The sequence below is a fragment of the Myxocyprinus asiaticus genome, chromosome 30 (assembly GCF_019703515.2).
Source record: "Myxocyprinus asiaticus isolate MX2 ecotype Aquarium Trade chromosome 30, UBuf_Myxa_2, whole genome shotgun sequence".
In the NCBI taxonomy this organism is placed as follows: Eukaryota; Metazoa; Chordata; class Actinopteri; order Cypriniformes; family Catostomidae; genus Myxocyprinus; species Myxocyprinus asiaticus.
In genome coordinates this window covers 42,804,309-42,820,727 of record NC_059373.1, presented here as the reverse complement: position 1 = coordinate 42,820,727, position 16,419 = coordinate 42,804,309, and the positions used below count along the sequence as shown (strand labels likewise).

Sequence of the window (16,419 nt, the reverse complement as noted above, 5' to 3'; positions counted from 1 at the left end):
TAGATGTTGCTTCAATATATCCACATAATTTTCCTTCCTCATGATGCCATCTATTTTGTGAAGTGCACCAGTCCCTCCTGTAGCAAACCACCCCCACAACATGATGCTGCCACCCCCATGCTTCACGGTTGGGATGGTGTTCTTCGGCTTGCAAGCCTCGCTGTTTTTCCTCCAAACATAATGATGGTCATTATGGCCAAACAGTTCAATTTTAGTTTCATTAGACCAGAGGACATTTCTCCAGAAATTAAGATCTTTGTCCCCATGTGCACTTGCAAACTGTAGTCTGGCTTTTTTTATGGTGGTTTTGGAGCAGTGGTTTCTTCCTGAGCAGCCTTTCAGGTTATATCGATATACGACTCGTTTTTACTGTGGATATAGATACTTGTCTACCTGTTTCCCCCCAGCATCTTCACAAGGTCCTTTGCTGTTGTTCTGGGATTGATTTGCACTTTTTGCAACAAACTACATTCATCTCTAGGAGACAGAATGCGTCTCCTTCCTGAGAGGTATAATGGCTGCGTGGTCCCATGGTGTTTATACTTGCATACTATTGTTTGTACAGATGAACGTGGTACCTTCAGGCATTTGGAAATTGCTCCCAAGGATGAACCAGACTTGTGGAGGTCCACAATTGTTTTTCTGAGGTCTTAGCTGATTTATTTTGATTTTCTCATTATGTCAAGCAAAGAGGCACTGAGTTTGAAGGTAGGCCTTAAAATACATCCACAGGTACACCTCCAATTCAGTACACCTCCTATCAGAAGCTATTTGGCTAATTGTCTAAAGGCTTGACATCATTTTCTGGAATTTTCCAAACTGCTTAAATGCACAGTTAACTTAGTGTATGTAAACTTCTGAACCACTGGAATTGTGATATAGTCAATTAAAAGTGATACATTCTGTCTGTAAACAATTGTTGGAAAAATTACTCATCTCATGCACAAAGTAGATGTCCTAAATGACTTGCCAAAACTATAGATTGCTAATATGAAATCTGTGGAGTGGTTAAAAAATGAGTTTTAATGACTTCAACCTAAGTGTAGGTAAAATTCTGACTTCAACTGTATAATTATTATTATTATTATTAGTATTATCATTTACAAATTAAAATAATATTTAGATTGATTCGGTCCAAAAATTGACTGGTTGAATGAAAAGTGGACTGATATCCTATTAGAGTTATGAATTCATTTACAAGTCCAGAAACAAGTTAACAAAAATGTGTAAAGAGAATGTCCTGGTTACTTTCATAACCTCCATTCCCTGATGGAGGGAACGAGACGTTGTGTCGATGTAGTGACACTAGGGGTCACCCTTGGGAGCCCTAAACACCTCTGCTTTTTGAAAAAATGCCAATGGGAATTGGCAAGTATAATTTGCATGCCATTTCCCCAGACATACGGGCATAAAAGGAGCTGGTATGCAACCACTCATTCAGGTTTTGTGCTGAGGAGCCAAGATAAGGTCCCGGCCATTTCAGTGGGTAGTTCAATGTTGTGGCAAGAGGGACACAACGTCTCATTCCCTCCATCAGGGAACGGATGTTACGAAAGTAACCAGGACATTCCCTATCTGTCACTCACTCGAGGGGGGAGGAGTTGCTACAAACATGGTGACCGGGGGCAGAGGGGCCTCTGCCCAAGGAAGAGGAAGGAAGAAGTTTACCAACAGGTACAACCCAGAGATTATAGAACCTCGCAAAGGTGTTGGGTGTTGCCCAGCCCACTGCTCTGCAGATGTCTGCCAAAGAGGCGCCACTGGTCAGGGCCCCATCACAATGGCATCAATGACCCAGTGGGCGATCCTCTGTTTGGAGACAGTGCTTCCTTTTCCGCTGTCCAAGAGCTGCTCGGAGCTTCTAAAGCTCTGCGTGTGATCCAAATAGATGCGTAAAGCATGCACCGGACACAGCAATGCCAAGGCTGGGTCTGCCTCCTCCTGGGGCAGTGCTTGCAGGTTCACCACCTGATCCCTAAAAGGGGTCGTGGGAACCTTGGGCACATAGCCCGGTTGGGGTCTCAGGATCACGTGAGAGTTCACCGAGGTGAAATGGACGCCGCTGAACCTGGGCGGGCGCCTGGCGAACTGAATCGTGTAGCCGAGTCGGACGGTCCGGGTCAGCCATCGCGACGGGTTGGAAAGCGCGAGCTACACATCCAAACTCCGGGCGAGGGGGACCAAGGGGATAATCACATCGGATGTACCGGCGGGTGGGGCCTCGCGGCAGGACGTCGAGGGGGCTCGAACCCCGTGACCGTGCTGAGTCCAGAGACATCGAAGCACTTACCTGGCTCCGGACACCCACCATAAGATTGGTGGAGGAGGGGGGAGGAGGAACATTGTCCCCACAGTCCGTCGGAACCAACCCGGTGTGGGCATGTTTGTGCCACAGCTGGGCGCGCAGGGGCGGGGGGTCAGCCGCTGGAGCGCCAAACCTGCCAAAATGGGACGGTGGACAGCGGCTGTGACGACGGCCATGCACACCTGACATGTGACCCAGAGAACAAGGAAACCACTCTTTTGTTGAAGTTTTGGGTACCGCAGCCTCTTGGGCATTCGGCGAAAAATGAAACAAAAGATTCTCCTCCCAGCCTTCCACCAGGGGATGGAGTGGTCTGTCTACCAGCTCCATAGAAGCGGGTCTCCTCGTCCCTGGGTCACCCATCTCAGTGGCGCTTCGAAGCCTTCCTAGGGTTCTGGGGCCGGGCCGCGGGGGCGGGCTGCAGTGGAGCCTGTGCTGTTGCTGCAGGAGGACGCCCTTGACAATGAGCAGACGGGGTGCGGGGTCTTGAGCCGCACCGAGGCAGGATGTGTTGAATGGCCTCTGTCTGCTGCTTCACCACCGAGAACTGCTGGGCAAAGTCCTCGACGGTGTCACCGAAGAGGCCAACCTGGGAGATGGGGGCATCAAGGAACCGTGCCTTGTCAGCCTCTCTCATGTCGACCAGGTTGAGCCAAAGGTGGCGTTCCTGGACCACCAGGGTAGACATCGCCTGCCTGAGAGACCGCGTCGTGACCTACATCACCCGGAGAGCGAAGTCGGTCGCTGAGCGTAGTTCCTGAATCAATCCCAGGTCAGAACTACCCTCGTGCAGCTCTTTTAGCGCCTTGGCTTGGTGTACCTGCAGGAGAGCATTGGCATGCAGGGCGAAGGTGGCTTGTCCAGTGGCACCATAGGCCTTAGCCGTCAGAGACGACGTAAACCTACAGGCACTAGACAGGAGCTTCGGGCGCCCACGCCAGGTGGTGGCGCTCTGCGGGCACAAGTGCACCGCGAGCGCCTTATCCACCTGGGGGATCACTGAATACCCCTTGGCCGCCCCACCATCGAGGGTAGTGAGAGTGGGGGAGCTGAAAGATCAGGACCGGGTAGTAAAAGGTGCCCACCACGATCTTGTCAGCTCCTCGTGCACTTCCGGGAAGAAAGGAACCGGGGCGGGGCACGGCCGTGAGAGGCGCTCTGGGCCCAGGAACCAGTCATAGAGCCGTGAGGGTTCAGGGGAGAGTGAAGGGTTCCCGGAACCCAGGAAAGCATGTCCATCATCTCCGCATCGGCCTGAGATTGGGCGACCATACCCGAAGGGGGAAGCCCAGCCAAAGCCTCTGCATCAGAGTGAATGAGCCTGCTCTCCGATGCTGCGCTCGATAGCTCATCGCCTTCCCGGGCCCCGAATAAGAGGTTGAACTCACCCTGAGACGAGCCAGCGGTCTCATCCGAGAGCCCGACCGGGGCAAGCGAGCGTGCTGAGGAATGGGAGGTCCGTGGGGGGTTACCCGACGGAGGTGGTCCCACTGGAGTCCCCAAATCACCCCCAGTGCTAACCGACGTGGCTTCATACCCGTAGGTAGAAGGACCGAGGTGGGGAGCCGCTGGTGTGGCTTGCTTTCTTACGAAGGCAAGCTGCAACCGCAACGTTGCCATGATCATGTTCTCGCAATGAGGACAAGACCCATCCACGAATGAAGTCTCCGCATGGGCAGCGCCCAGACACATAAGACATCGATCGTGGCCATCAGAAGCGGAGAGATAACGACCGCAACCAGGAATAACACACAAACGGAAAGGCATCTTTAAAAAGACATTCCGTATGTGCCACTTTTTTAGAATTGAAAATATACTCTTTTTTTAGAATGTACTCTTTTTGTTATTCTGCCGAAGCGCCCAGGGGCGTTCTCTGCACTCCATGGGTGCAGAGGGGGAGAAGCCACTGAAATGCGCCATAAAATCCAGCAGTTTGAGGTGATCGGTAGGGAGAAATTTAATTCAGTGCACTGAATGCAACCGCTCCCCTCCGAAGAGAAAATCTGAATGAGTGGTTACATACCAGCTCCTTTTATACCCGTATGTCTGGGGGAGTGGCATGAAAATTCCACTCGCCAATTCCCATTGGCCTTTTTTCAAAAAGCAGAGGTGTTTGGGGCTCCCAAGAGTGACCCCTAGTGTCACTACATCGACACAACGTCGAGTGAGTGACAGATAGGGAACTGGCTTCTTCTCTACTGAAGATTTACACTGGAATTACTGTTAATTTTGCTGATGCATCCAGCAGACTAGTTAGAACTAAAGTTTTTCTTAATAAGGTAAGGTATAAAACGTAAGGTTTTATAAATGTTTTCTCTATTTTATAATGAAGTAATTTGTAGTTAGAGTGCATTGCTTCTTTACACATAAAAGAGTACTCCCAGTCAGTTCCACACAGTAATTTTCTAAACTGATTAAAAACAACAACGCTGGTATCGGAACGGTATAGGCTGAGACTGAGAGTTCAGGTATCGGAATCAGATAATTGAGAAAAAAATGGTATTGGTGCATCCCTAATTAGTTCATAAGGTGATTTATGATTTTTTTTTATTTTATATTTCATTTTGCTATTTAAATTTAAATGTACACTGCCCTTGAATTGTTGCTGAACTGAAAATATGAAGCAAGCTGTCAGCAACAATTTACAGTGTATTAAAGGTTATATACATAAGCCTATATCAGTAGTACTGTATATAAATGACAGTGAGGACAGAGATAAAAACAACAAAGTAACCATGGAATTTAACTGTATAATTTTAAATAACACTAGGTCTGCATATCAGGCATCACATCATGCTGTGCATATTGTATACAGTATGTTCAAATTGTGTGTTACACACGGTTCATAGTAGGCCTTCCATGCCTACTACTAAATTTGAAACAGAAAGAGAATGATAGGAGTGCGGCTGCTAAAGTGTGTGTTTGCCAAACAGTCTATTTTTGAGGATTTCCTTTAAATTCTACAGTAGGTAGACATCCACGATTTTTTTTAAATCAACTTTTTAAGATTTTATGTCCAAATGAGTATTAATGGTTAAGGGAAATGTAACCATGTTGGCTGCTGACAATGATGGCAATGACGAAGACGATGATGAGATGAAGAACCCAAGTGCAGTTTATTTACAAAGTGAGAACCAATAACCCTGACTACACATGAACTAAACGTGGCTTGACATGAACGTGGCTTGACATGAACGTCTACAATCACATTCAATACTTGACAACCAGACAATGAAAACATGAGGGCTTAAATGCAAGACATGGGGGAACATAAACCAATGAACAAACAAAACTGATAACAAGATAATTAAACAATAAACCAATGAAAACATGACACATGAACATGGAGGGAAAACAAGACATCACATGACTAGGGAACAGGAACTAAACTTTTCAAAATAAAAGACATGAATCAACAAAATACACCTGACAGGAAAATATATTTTAGGTGCTGTAACTGGTCACCATTTTCACTACTTTTATTCACATTTTAAATGGTCCGGCAGTGTTAAAACTTGTAAATACAGTGGTACTTTTAAAAATATTCCATGTAGTGTTTCAATTCATTTGAGTTACACCATTTTTCAAAAGGCTAATTACAGCTGTGACAAAGATAATGCAGGATTTTTTTTTAGCTCTAGAGTAATGTGATCTGTGCATGCATGCACTTTCCATCCATGGGTACATCAAGGTTTAACAAAATAACACAATTTTGCCTGCATAACAAGGTGACTTTTAGTCCTATCCAGCCCTCAATTTAAATTTCGTTTGAAATTCTGCTGTAAATAATCTGCCATTATTAATAACATAGTTTGCCTTAATCTGCCTTCCCCACTTATTAAGATAAGTATGATCTATTCATTCACCTTAGATTGCCAGTTCTACATTGTGAAAGATTTTAATTATTTTTGAAAAGGGATATAATTATTAAAGCAAAATTATTTTGATATAGGGAGGGGAAGTTGTCACAAGTGCTATATTTAAGTAAATGTTTTGAGTTAAAAGTCTAATTACACAAATGTGCGCTTTCTCTAGCAGTGGTTTTATATGCTGGTTTTAAACACCTAGTTCAAAACCCTCTTAAATTACAATATATTTTTTGTGAATTCTATCAGGGAAAATCACATGGATGTTCACATGAAACTTATGTCACTGGTTTTAATGGCAGGTTCCATTGGGACAACTGACCCCTTGTGGACAAAAGGTCAACGTGTGTTCAGTTAGCTTTATCTTTTTTCCTGGGCAATAATGGTGAAATGTAATTTTTGTAGCCAAGACTTGAGTGTATGTGGCTCTACATAAACAGCATATGAATTTTAAAAATAATCCTACCACCACCTACTCTGAGATATATTTACTGGAGTAAAAAGTGTGACAACTAGCACAGGTCAAACATTTCAAATATGTTGATGTGTTTAATAGATACTGTCATGGTGCTCTGGAGATTGATATTTTGTTATTTATTTTAAATGGTATGTTAGAACACAAAAATGCATTAAAATTATTTTAATGTTAGCAAAACAATAGCAAAAGAATTACTTTATGGTCTCTCTGTGGAAATGCATGAGCATTAAATGTTCTATAGTGTATTTATTGTGACCTTAGACCTTATTGTGAAGTGTTACCGATAAAGAGAAAATGTGAATAACCAAAGGGCAGTGAAATTAACAAAAGCTCTTTGTTTTACATAAAAATGACTATTATAGTTATAGTGTCTGTGTATAATAAACTAAGTATGTATAAAGTTTCATCAACTCCCCAATATAATTACACTTCATTAAAACAGCTATTTTGATGTTATGATACCTTGGTGATCAATAGTGTCCTGTATTTTGTTATTAATAGTGAAGTTATGCTCCATGTAAGTATCAAAAAGAAAGTATTGTATTCATACTCATTCTCTTAAAATGCTATCTGTGCATCTCTAGTATGAATTATATTTGAATTAATTATTTGAGATCATTTTCATCTGAAATGCAGTGGATCTAGTTGAAATCACATGACACCAACAATTGATGATCAACCTCAGAGTTCATTGTTTAGAAATATTTATTAGATTTACATTGGCCAATTTAGCACATGGAAATTTTCTATGGTGTACTCTGGAATTCTTATTATGCGCTGCGTTTGTGCTCTCAACTAGGCCTACAAATGAAGGGAAATCTTCAGAAAGTGGACTGTAGGGACTTTAAAAATGTTTATTAGCTTTGGGAGTGGCATATTTTGAGTTTTGAGATTGGGCTAGTTTTATAGGTTATTGGGCTAGTTTTGATTGGCAATTGGGCTGGTTTTGTAACAGAGACCTGGCAACCTCTATGTGTCCAAAGTGAAAGTAAAAGAAGAAAACTGTTTAGGTGTAAAAAGCGCTGACGCACCGACGCTGTGTTTAGAGCTGAGAGTAAACGCTTAAAAGCGGTGGATAGGAAAGTAATTTTTTTACTCTACTCGGACTCTCAGAGCTCTGCTATTGCTATATTTATCATATAGTGCAGGTGAAAGATGCTGAACAGCTCGACACAGTGGCAAACACCGACAGGAGGATTCTCTTTTGAGAACACGCGCAGGTAAGACGCCTTTATTCGCTTTATATTAACACTGATGTGATCAAGATAGACAATGATTACTATTTACTAATGTTCATGAAGTGTTGCACAGGTTATAGCTAAAAAAAAAAAAAAAAAAAAAATTATTGTTTGTAGGTTTGGAAACATAGAAATGTTATGAATGAGTAGACTTGGCCTACTCCTAAACATCCAACACTAACAAAAGGTACAGTACCATGTTAATGGCATGTTGCTGTTGTACCACACCATGTTTTTTGGACATATACTATGTTAGTACCATGGTATTATTTGAAGTACCTGTAACACTTTGATTTTGAGTACCATGGACTGTAATGGTACTTGAATAAAGCAATCATTCAGTACTATGACACAAAGTGCCATGGCGTCTGTTACCATCAGTGTACCATGGTACCATCACAGTACTCATCAGATCTCAGATTTCTCTTGCATCTACAAACAATGATTGTCTAAGAGTTAGATGTATAAAGCAGGACTGCTTTACCTTTGAGCCTACAACTTTGGAGTGTATCATTTGTTAAACTAGTGCACGTTTGTGTTTTCTTCAAAGAAATGCTGTTCTGGAGGCAAACTTATCAGAGAAAGGTTACAGTGCACCAAAAGCCAGGAAGACGGGTACCACCATCGCTGGCTTGATATTCAAGGTCTGTTTTGGCATGTCAAAGAGCAGTTTATGTGGGTGATTCTCACAAAAACTGACAAGAAAATGTCCAGGTCATATTCAACCACAAATCAATACAAAACAAATCTGAAATTAGATTTTGATATTCATAAAGAAAATAAAGCCTATTTTAAGGACAATTAAGATTTTTTTTGCATTGTGACATTATTTCTGCGTGTCTGTTTACTATACACCGCTAAGAAAGAGAGAATGCTCTCTGACAAGAATGGAGATTAATTTGCCAAGATGAAACAAGATGCAGTTTTGATGCAAAGAAAGTTAAAGCAGCATTTGCCCAGCGGCTTTCTGCTCTCTGCTGGTTGTGTAAAGTTTGTGGAGGCATGTCAGATGGTGCGGAGGACTGTCCTGTCAGTATCTGATCTCTCATTCATTCTGCCTGTGCAACAGTGTGATAAAGCAATGGCAAAATGCAATAAACAGTAAAACTATATGCCTTCAAAACCAATGAGTTTATGAAAATCATAATTAATGCTAATAATATGATGACATATATTGCCAGCCTGTAATATAAAGTAGCATAATGTAGAATTTTTGATACCAGAAATGGTCCACCTTCAAGGTTGATAATGGCGGCATCCTAGTTTCGCTGAAAAATAAGGTGGATACATTCAAAAAGATGCTGTTGAACAGTGATTTTTTTATTATTAAAATAAGTGAAAATGAAAGGTAGTACCAAGGGAGTACTACTAAGATGTATAAATACTTACCGATTATAAGTAAAAAAAAAAAATATTCACATTGCGGTAATGAGAATATAAAAATAACCATCTTTTTTCATGTTGCTTAATAAGAATTGGGGGGTAAAATGTCCATAACTGTCATTAAAATAATGTCACAATTCAGAAAATCCTAATGGCTCTAAAATAGGCTTCATTTTCTAAATGCAAAATACAATTTCTTATTTGTTTTGTTTTGATTTTGGAGAACAAAAGGACCAGGACATTTTCTTGACATTTTATTTCGGATGAATAACCCATTTAGTTACATATGAAAGAAATATTTGAGTTATTATTTCATCCATAATTAACCACATGCACCAATTAACAATAGTGAGTTATTGCACTGTATGACTGGAGTACAAAAGAGGTCAAGTTGACTCTACAAAATATTGAATTTGGGGTATTTAAACAAACGTTTTGGAAAATGTTCAGTATTTTAAATTATAATATGAATTGCATAAATATATGATTATAAATGTATGATTATGTATGATATAAATAAAAATGTATTTCATGTTAGGATGGAGTGATTTTAGGAGCAGACACCAGAGCTACAGATGATATGGTTGTGGCTGATAAAAACTGTATGAAGATCCACTACATAGCCCCCAAAATCTAGTGAGTGAATCAGATTGAATGGTTTCTCATTTCCTTGACAGTGCACAAAATGATATTTTACAGCTGCTGGTGACTGAGAATAGTGTTTTGTTGTAGCTGTTGTGGTGCAGGTGTTGCAGCTGATGCTGAAGTCACCACTCAGATGATGTCATCAAACGTGGAGCTGCATTCACTCAGTACTGGACGACCTCCTCTCGTCGTCACGGTGACCAGACAGCTCAAACAGATGCTGTTTAGGTAAAAGCGTGATGCTCATTCTGTGACCCAATATGGTGAACCGATGTGTCAAAATGATGGATACATCACAAGTTCACTGTGTCTTTAAAGTATACAGGGCAACAGTTAATGAAGGAAGCTGTTTGTTTGTTGTTTTTTAGGTATCAGGGGCACATCGGTTCCTCTCTGATCGTGGGCGGTGTGGATGTTGACGGGCCACAGCTCTACAGTGTCTACCCTCATGGCTCTTATGATAAACTTCCTTTCCTTACCATGGGTATGAATTCAGTAAATAGCATCCCTCTATACTGGTGATGGTGAGATTTCAGGTGAATGTACCTGCGTGCTCTTCCGGCGAGTGCTGACGTGATTGTCAGTGTGGATGATACAGGGAGATCGGCAGATCAAGAATGCTTGTTGTCATGTAGTACTTAAACACACTGTCACTGTTTATGCAGTGAACTTAATGTTCATCTATAGCTATGTTTCCATCCAAGTTGCAAATTTAATTTATGCGTGTAACCATAATATCGAACAAACAAGGTGCGGATAAAGCCGTGTTTCCATCCCATGTGATTAAAAGAGCAATTGTACTGAAATTGATTAAGCTTATGAGAAGCGCAATTGATCAGATCTTTAACAATGAATAATCAGTATTCATTAACATCCCTAGTTGGGAAACAAGAGAAAGGCCATAATGTAAGCTGTATTCTTAAAAAAATCATTCCATCTGAATAAAACTAGTGGTAAGAATTGAGAAAAGTTGCCTCCCTGTTAATTATGGAGCCAGATGGGCTGGTTTGAGTATTTCTGTAACTGCTGATCTCCTGGGATTTTCACACTCAACAGTCTCTAGAATTTACTCTGAATGGTGCCAAAAACAAAAAACATTCAGTGAGCAGCAGTTCTGTGGATGGAAATGCCTTGTTGATGAGAGAGGTCAACAGAGAATGGCCAGACTGGTTCAAACTGACAAAGTCTATGGTAACTCAGATAACCGCTCTGTACAATTGTGGTGAGAAGAATATCATCTCAGAATTCTATTCTAAGATGTGGGTTGATGCTGTTTTGGCGGCACGAGGGGGAACTACACAATATTAGGCAGGTGGTTTTAATGTTGTGGCTGATCGGTTTCATTTAACAGGATGGTGTATTTTCTCAACTGCTCTCATATTGCAAAAATATATATTTCAGGGTCTGGTGCAGCTGCTGCCATTTCTGTGTTTGAAGATCGTTACAAGCCAAATATGGCGGTGAGACAGAACTGTTTTTACAGAGAATATATTCATATTCTCATATGTGATCATTGGGTGCTGTTTCAGTACAAATGCAATCACTTCTTTATTCTGAATTTCTCGTTTTTATTTTGTTTCTGTTTGTCAAACCTATGTTTATATAACTCTTCTGTAATGAACAGCTGGAGGATGGTAAGCAGCTGGTACGAGATGCCATCGCTGCGGGGATCTTCTGTGATCTGGGATCGGGCAGTAACGTAGATCTGTGTGTGATCACTGAGAAAGGAGTGGATTATCTGAGGGGTTATGACCAGCCTGCTCAGAAAGGACAGAGGTAAGACACCGAGACCAGTGCAATATGGAAAACAGCACTTAATATACATTTAAAGCCACCATCTAGTCATAAGCTCCATGTACATAGTCACTGGAGAATCAAAGGGAGTCACTCAGCACTAACAGCCACAGCAGCTCAACTCTCTGCTGAGATACTGACCCTGCTGACGATAAGCCAACTTCAGTTGTGTTTGATATTATCGCTGTCACTCGTGGGGCGGGCACTCGGAGCCGTGCCAGTGACCATTGAGTTTCTTCTCATGCAGAAGAACTGTCTGTGGCAGGTCAAATTAACTTTTCATCATGTACAGGATATGAAATATAGATATCATATTTCTTTATATCAGGAATAGAATTACTACTGTGGAAAGTGCTAATTTTTGATATTGGTCATTTAGTTTTTCACTAGTGGCAGTGTTCATTTCAGATATCTGTAATGTGATTGCAACTAGTAAGAAATCCTTTTAAAATATCTTTAATTGCTCTTCAGTTTATTCATATCTGAAATCCAATTCCAGATATCTGAAATACCAGATCGAACATGTTGAAATACATTTTCTTTTTTTTCTTTTTTTTGGGGGATTTTTCCCCTTTTTCACCCAATTTGGAATGCCCAATTCCCAGTGCACTTTTTAAGTCCTCGTGGTCGCATAGTGATTCGCCTCAATCCGGGTGGCGGAGGATGAATCTCAGTTGCCTCCGCATCTGAGACCATCAACCCGCACATCTTATCACGTGGCTTGTTGAGCGCATTGCCATGGAGACATAGCGTGTGTGGAGGCTTCACGCCATCCACCGCGGCATCCGCGCCCAACTCATCACGCGCCCCACCAAGAACGAACCACATTATAGCGACCACGAGGAGGTTACCCCATGTGACTCTACCCTCCCTAGCAACCAGGCCAATTTGGTTGCTTAGGAGACCAGGCTGGAGTCACTCAGCACGCCCTGGGATTCGAACTAGCGAACTCCAAGGGTGGTAGCCAGCGTTTTTTACCACTGAGCTACCCAGGCCCCCAGTTGAAATAAATTTTCAGATATATTGTAATTCAGTTGTTGGTAGCAGGAATAGACATTTGTACTAGTAACAATGTAATTATCAATATAAAAAAATGATAAGTTTTACTAGTAAGAATGCATTGCTGATAAGTGAAATTTCAACTAGTAAGAAGTGAATTATACTATAGATATCTGTAATTGTGTTTTGAACATGAGTGAATGACAGATCACCATGAAATTCTACTAGAAAGTAAATGCAATTACAGATTTCAAGAATTATGTTTTTCACTAATTGAAATTCCATTTTTGATATCAAGAATGAAAGTTTTTACTAGTGTAAATGTAATTACTGACATAAAATATAAAATAGCACTTTCACAAGTAGAAATAGCATTCCTGGTATTAAGAATTGTCATTTTATCTAGTGAAAATTGAATTGTTGATAAATATAATTCATATCCTGACTTGCTTGTGATTAAATGTTGGAATGGCTTGGATAAAACGTCACATACAAACTTTGTCCTCAGCAAATGCAAAGCCACATGGTCAAACCCTGATTGCTATCGCTGTGCATGCTGATTGCACAACCTGTTTTGGGGGTGGTTCACTTAAACTTAAGTTTCAAATGACAAATAAAACAAGAATGTAGAGGTAGAACAGTCTGTTTTTATTGTACTTAATTCTTTTTCTGGCTGAAGGTGTGCATTGACATACGCTTTTCTTTTGTGACTGTCACTTGACCTGATCAAATTTTTGTTTTCAAATAATCCTCAACTTTCTAATATCACTTGCGCTTCTATCTTCAATATAACCATGAGACTATAATGTTTGGGGACATGGTCTTTAAAGTCAAAAAACGTCATTCACAACCCATATGTGAAACAGGATATTCAATGAGAATATCCTGTTTTTGAAAAATAAGAGGGCTTGCTGACTATATTTTATTTTGGAATGTCTACCAATAATACATGCACAACAAGACCAGGAACTAGAATAGGAATGTAAATACTGTCAATCTGGATTTCATGTTGACTTTAATCATGTATATCTATACCATATTTATAAAAAGAACAACTTAACATTCAAATCTCTCTTTCTTCCACTGCACTAGGGAGGGCTCATACAGATACAAGCCGGGCACTACTGCTGTACTCACTAAAACAGTGACTCCATTAACACTGGATGTTGTGGAAGAATCTGTTCAAGTGATGGACACTGAATGAGACCATCAACAACATCAGTGCACTTTCTTCATCTGCCTTTACCAGGGAGAGATACAGTGTGTGGTTTCATATGTATTTGATGAAATTTGAATAACAAAAATAAAAAGAAACTGTTATTTTGTGGTTAAAATAGAATTCCATATTATCCTTTTTTAAGAGAAGCTTTCCTGCACATTGCACACAGCCATTTGCCTCTAAACTGCACAAGATAGTTTTACAAAAATGGACAAGTAATACTTTCACAAATCTTGAGAATTGACTATTCTGTCTTCTGATAAATATTCATACTTGTACACAAGTAGAGTTAGGTGCTACTGTTGGTTCACAGTTATGAATATTAAGCAGTAAAATTAGATTTTTATTTAGAGATGTCATTATTATGTTTTATACAGACACACACACTCTTCAACGTGATGGGAAATCTGAGTTAATCCCAAACTGAAACAAACATTTCAGCCTCTGGCAAAAAAAGTGACATATCTATCTTTGCACTGAACCACAGATTCTAGTTTACACAGAATATAGCACAGATTGAACAACTACAAATAAAATCGTTAAGACAACAAATTTGTAGTGAAAATAAAAATTGTAGCGATAAAAGGAGCATTGGCCGCTTAATTTTTCCCAAGGGGGCGTGTTACTGCTGAAAAGTCCAGGCGCATTTAAATCTCAGCATTTTATATTTATTTATTTTTATCTTATTCAAAACATTTCTATATTTGAATGTATTTATTATTGTTATTTAATTGGATAATACATTAAATTGTAAAATACGATTATACAGTAATCAAAAACAACTGTGATTGGACCATCCTAACCAGCGCTGAGAAAAGTATCAGGTACCATGTTGGGATCATCGTTTTGTGCTGTTTTATCAGTGGCATAGACCATGAATTTATTACAACCCGAATAATGTCACTGAGAAACTTTAAATTGAATGGCAAAATACACCGTTAAAGGGTTAGTTCACCCAAAAATGAAAATTATCCCATAATTTACTCACCCTCAAGCCATCCTAGGTGTATAGGACTTTCTTCTTTCAGCCAAACACTATCGGAGTTATATTCAAATATATCCTGGCTCTTCCAAGCTTTATAATGGGAGTGAATGGTACCTTAGATTTTGAAGCCCAAAAAAGTGCATCCATCTATCATAAAAGTAATCCATACGGCTCCAGGGGGTTAATAAAGGCCTTCTGAAGCGAAGCGATGTGCTTTTGTAAGAAAAATATCCATATTTATAACTTTATAAACTATAATCACTGGCTTCCAGTAACGGCCATCCGCGTGTTCACGAGAGAGTCGAGTTCCGGCGTATGACGTAGGCGTATCGTAAGCTCCGGTGAGAAGTGACGAACGCGGAAGCAAAAACAAAATGCCGGTCACGAATTAGAAGTCAACAACGAGGATTTTTAAAGAAAAATGTCGGAGCATTTCAATATAATAGAAGAGGAGATTGAGTTTTTTGCCCAGCCCTATTTGTTTGAACCGGAGTACACCGACCAGGGACTCACTTCTTTTCACTGTTTTCCTTTGCTGTAAACAACGCACGCTTCCGTGTTTGTCACTTCTCACCGTAGAACCCGTGGACAGCCGTTACCGGAAGCCAGTGATTACAGTTTATAAAGTTATAAATATGGATATCTTTCTTACAAAAATGCATCGCTTCACTTCAGAAGGCCTTTATTAACCCCCTGGAGCCGTATGGATTACTTTTATGATGGATGGATGCACTTTTTTGGGCTTCAAAATATAAGGTACCATTCACTCCCATTATAAAGCTTGTAAGACGCAGGATATTTTTTAATATAACTCAGATTGTGTTTGGCTGAAAGAAGAAAGCCATATACATCTAAAATTATGGGATAATTTTCATTTTTGGGTGAACTAACCGTTTAAGAGTTAGAACAATTATTATTTGAAACCATTGTACCTGGCCAATTAGAGGCAACTTCCGAGACGCTAATACCCGCCCATTAAGATTTCTCTTTCATACTGAAGGCAGTTCCGCCCAAAGTCTTTTTAGCAAATCAGGTCACTCTGCCGCGAAGGGAAAAAGGTGCCATCCGTTGTTCCTAGAAGGTTACCCTGCCTTGCAGGCTCCATACGGTTAGGATTAGGGTGGGGGAGAGGTTAGGGCATCTGCTGCCTGCTAGGAACAATTAGTAGCCCCAATGTACAAATGGGCTCACTCTGCGGCCATTTTTGGAACGCTCCCGGGCAGCTATTTTCTATGTAAACAAGTGACATAAAAGCACAGCTCCACTCTACTTGAATGTGGAAAGAACGAAATCTCCAAAATGCTTGGTTAAAATTACGATCAAAGAACATATTTCAAATCAGTAGTAAAATCTGACAACACTGGTATTATACATTGTGCTTCTTTACCTCAGATTACGCTAAAAACACAATTTTCCCGACTTGTATTGCTAACGCCCATGCGCGTTTTGGAGTTGATTGACAGGCGACGTCAGTATCCAAAAGCTGATTGGCTCTTTTACCTGTAGG

At 40.6% G+C, this 16,419-nt stretch overlaps 1 protein-coding gene and 1 long non-coding RNA gene across 2 annotated transcripts in view; one reads left to right on the top strand and one right to left on the bottom strand.

Annotated features, from left to right (window-relative positions):
* Positions 1–16,419, bottom strand: part of LOC127420797 (uncharacterized) — a 59,341-nt gene that overhangs the window by 13,736 nt on the left and 29,186 nt on the right. The gene's annotated exons all lie outside the window — the stretch shown is intronic.
* On the top strand, positions 7,621–14,028 carry psmb10 (proteasome 20S subunit beta 10). The gene is made up of 8 exons (XM_051663287.1): positions 7,621–7,869; positions 8,438–8,531; positions 9,809–9,906; positions 10,003–10,143; positions 10,284–10,399; positions 11,317–11,375; positions 11,540–11,691; positions 13,801–14,028. The coding sequence occupies exons 1-8, from the start codon at positions 7,805–7,807 to the stop codon at positions 13,910–13,912; spliced, it is 837 nt and encodes a 278-aa protein (XP_051519247.1). The 5' UTR covers positions 7,621–7,804; the 3' UTR covers positions 13,913–14,028.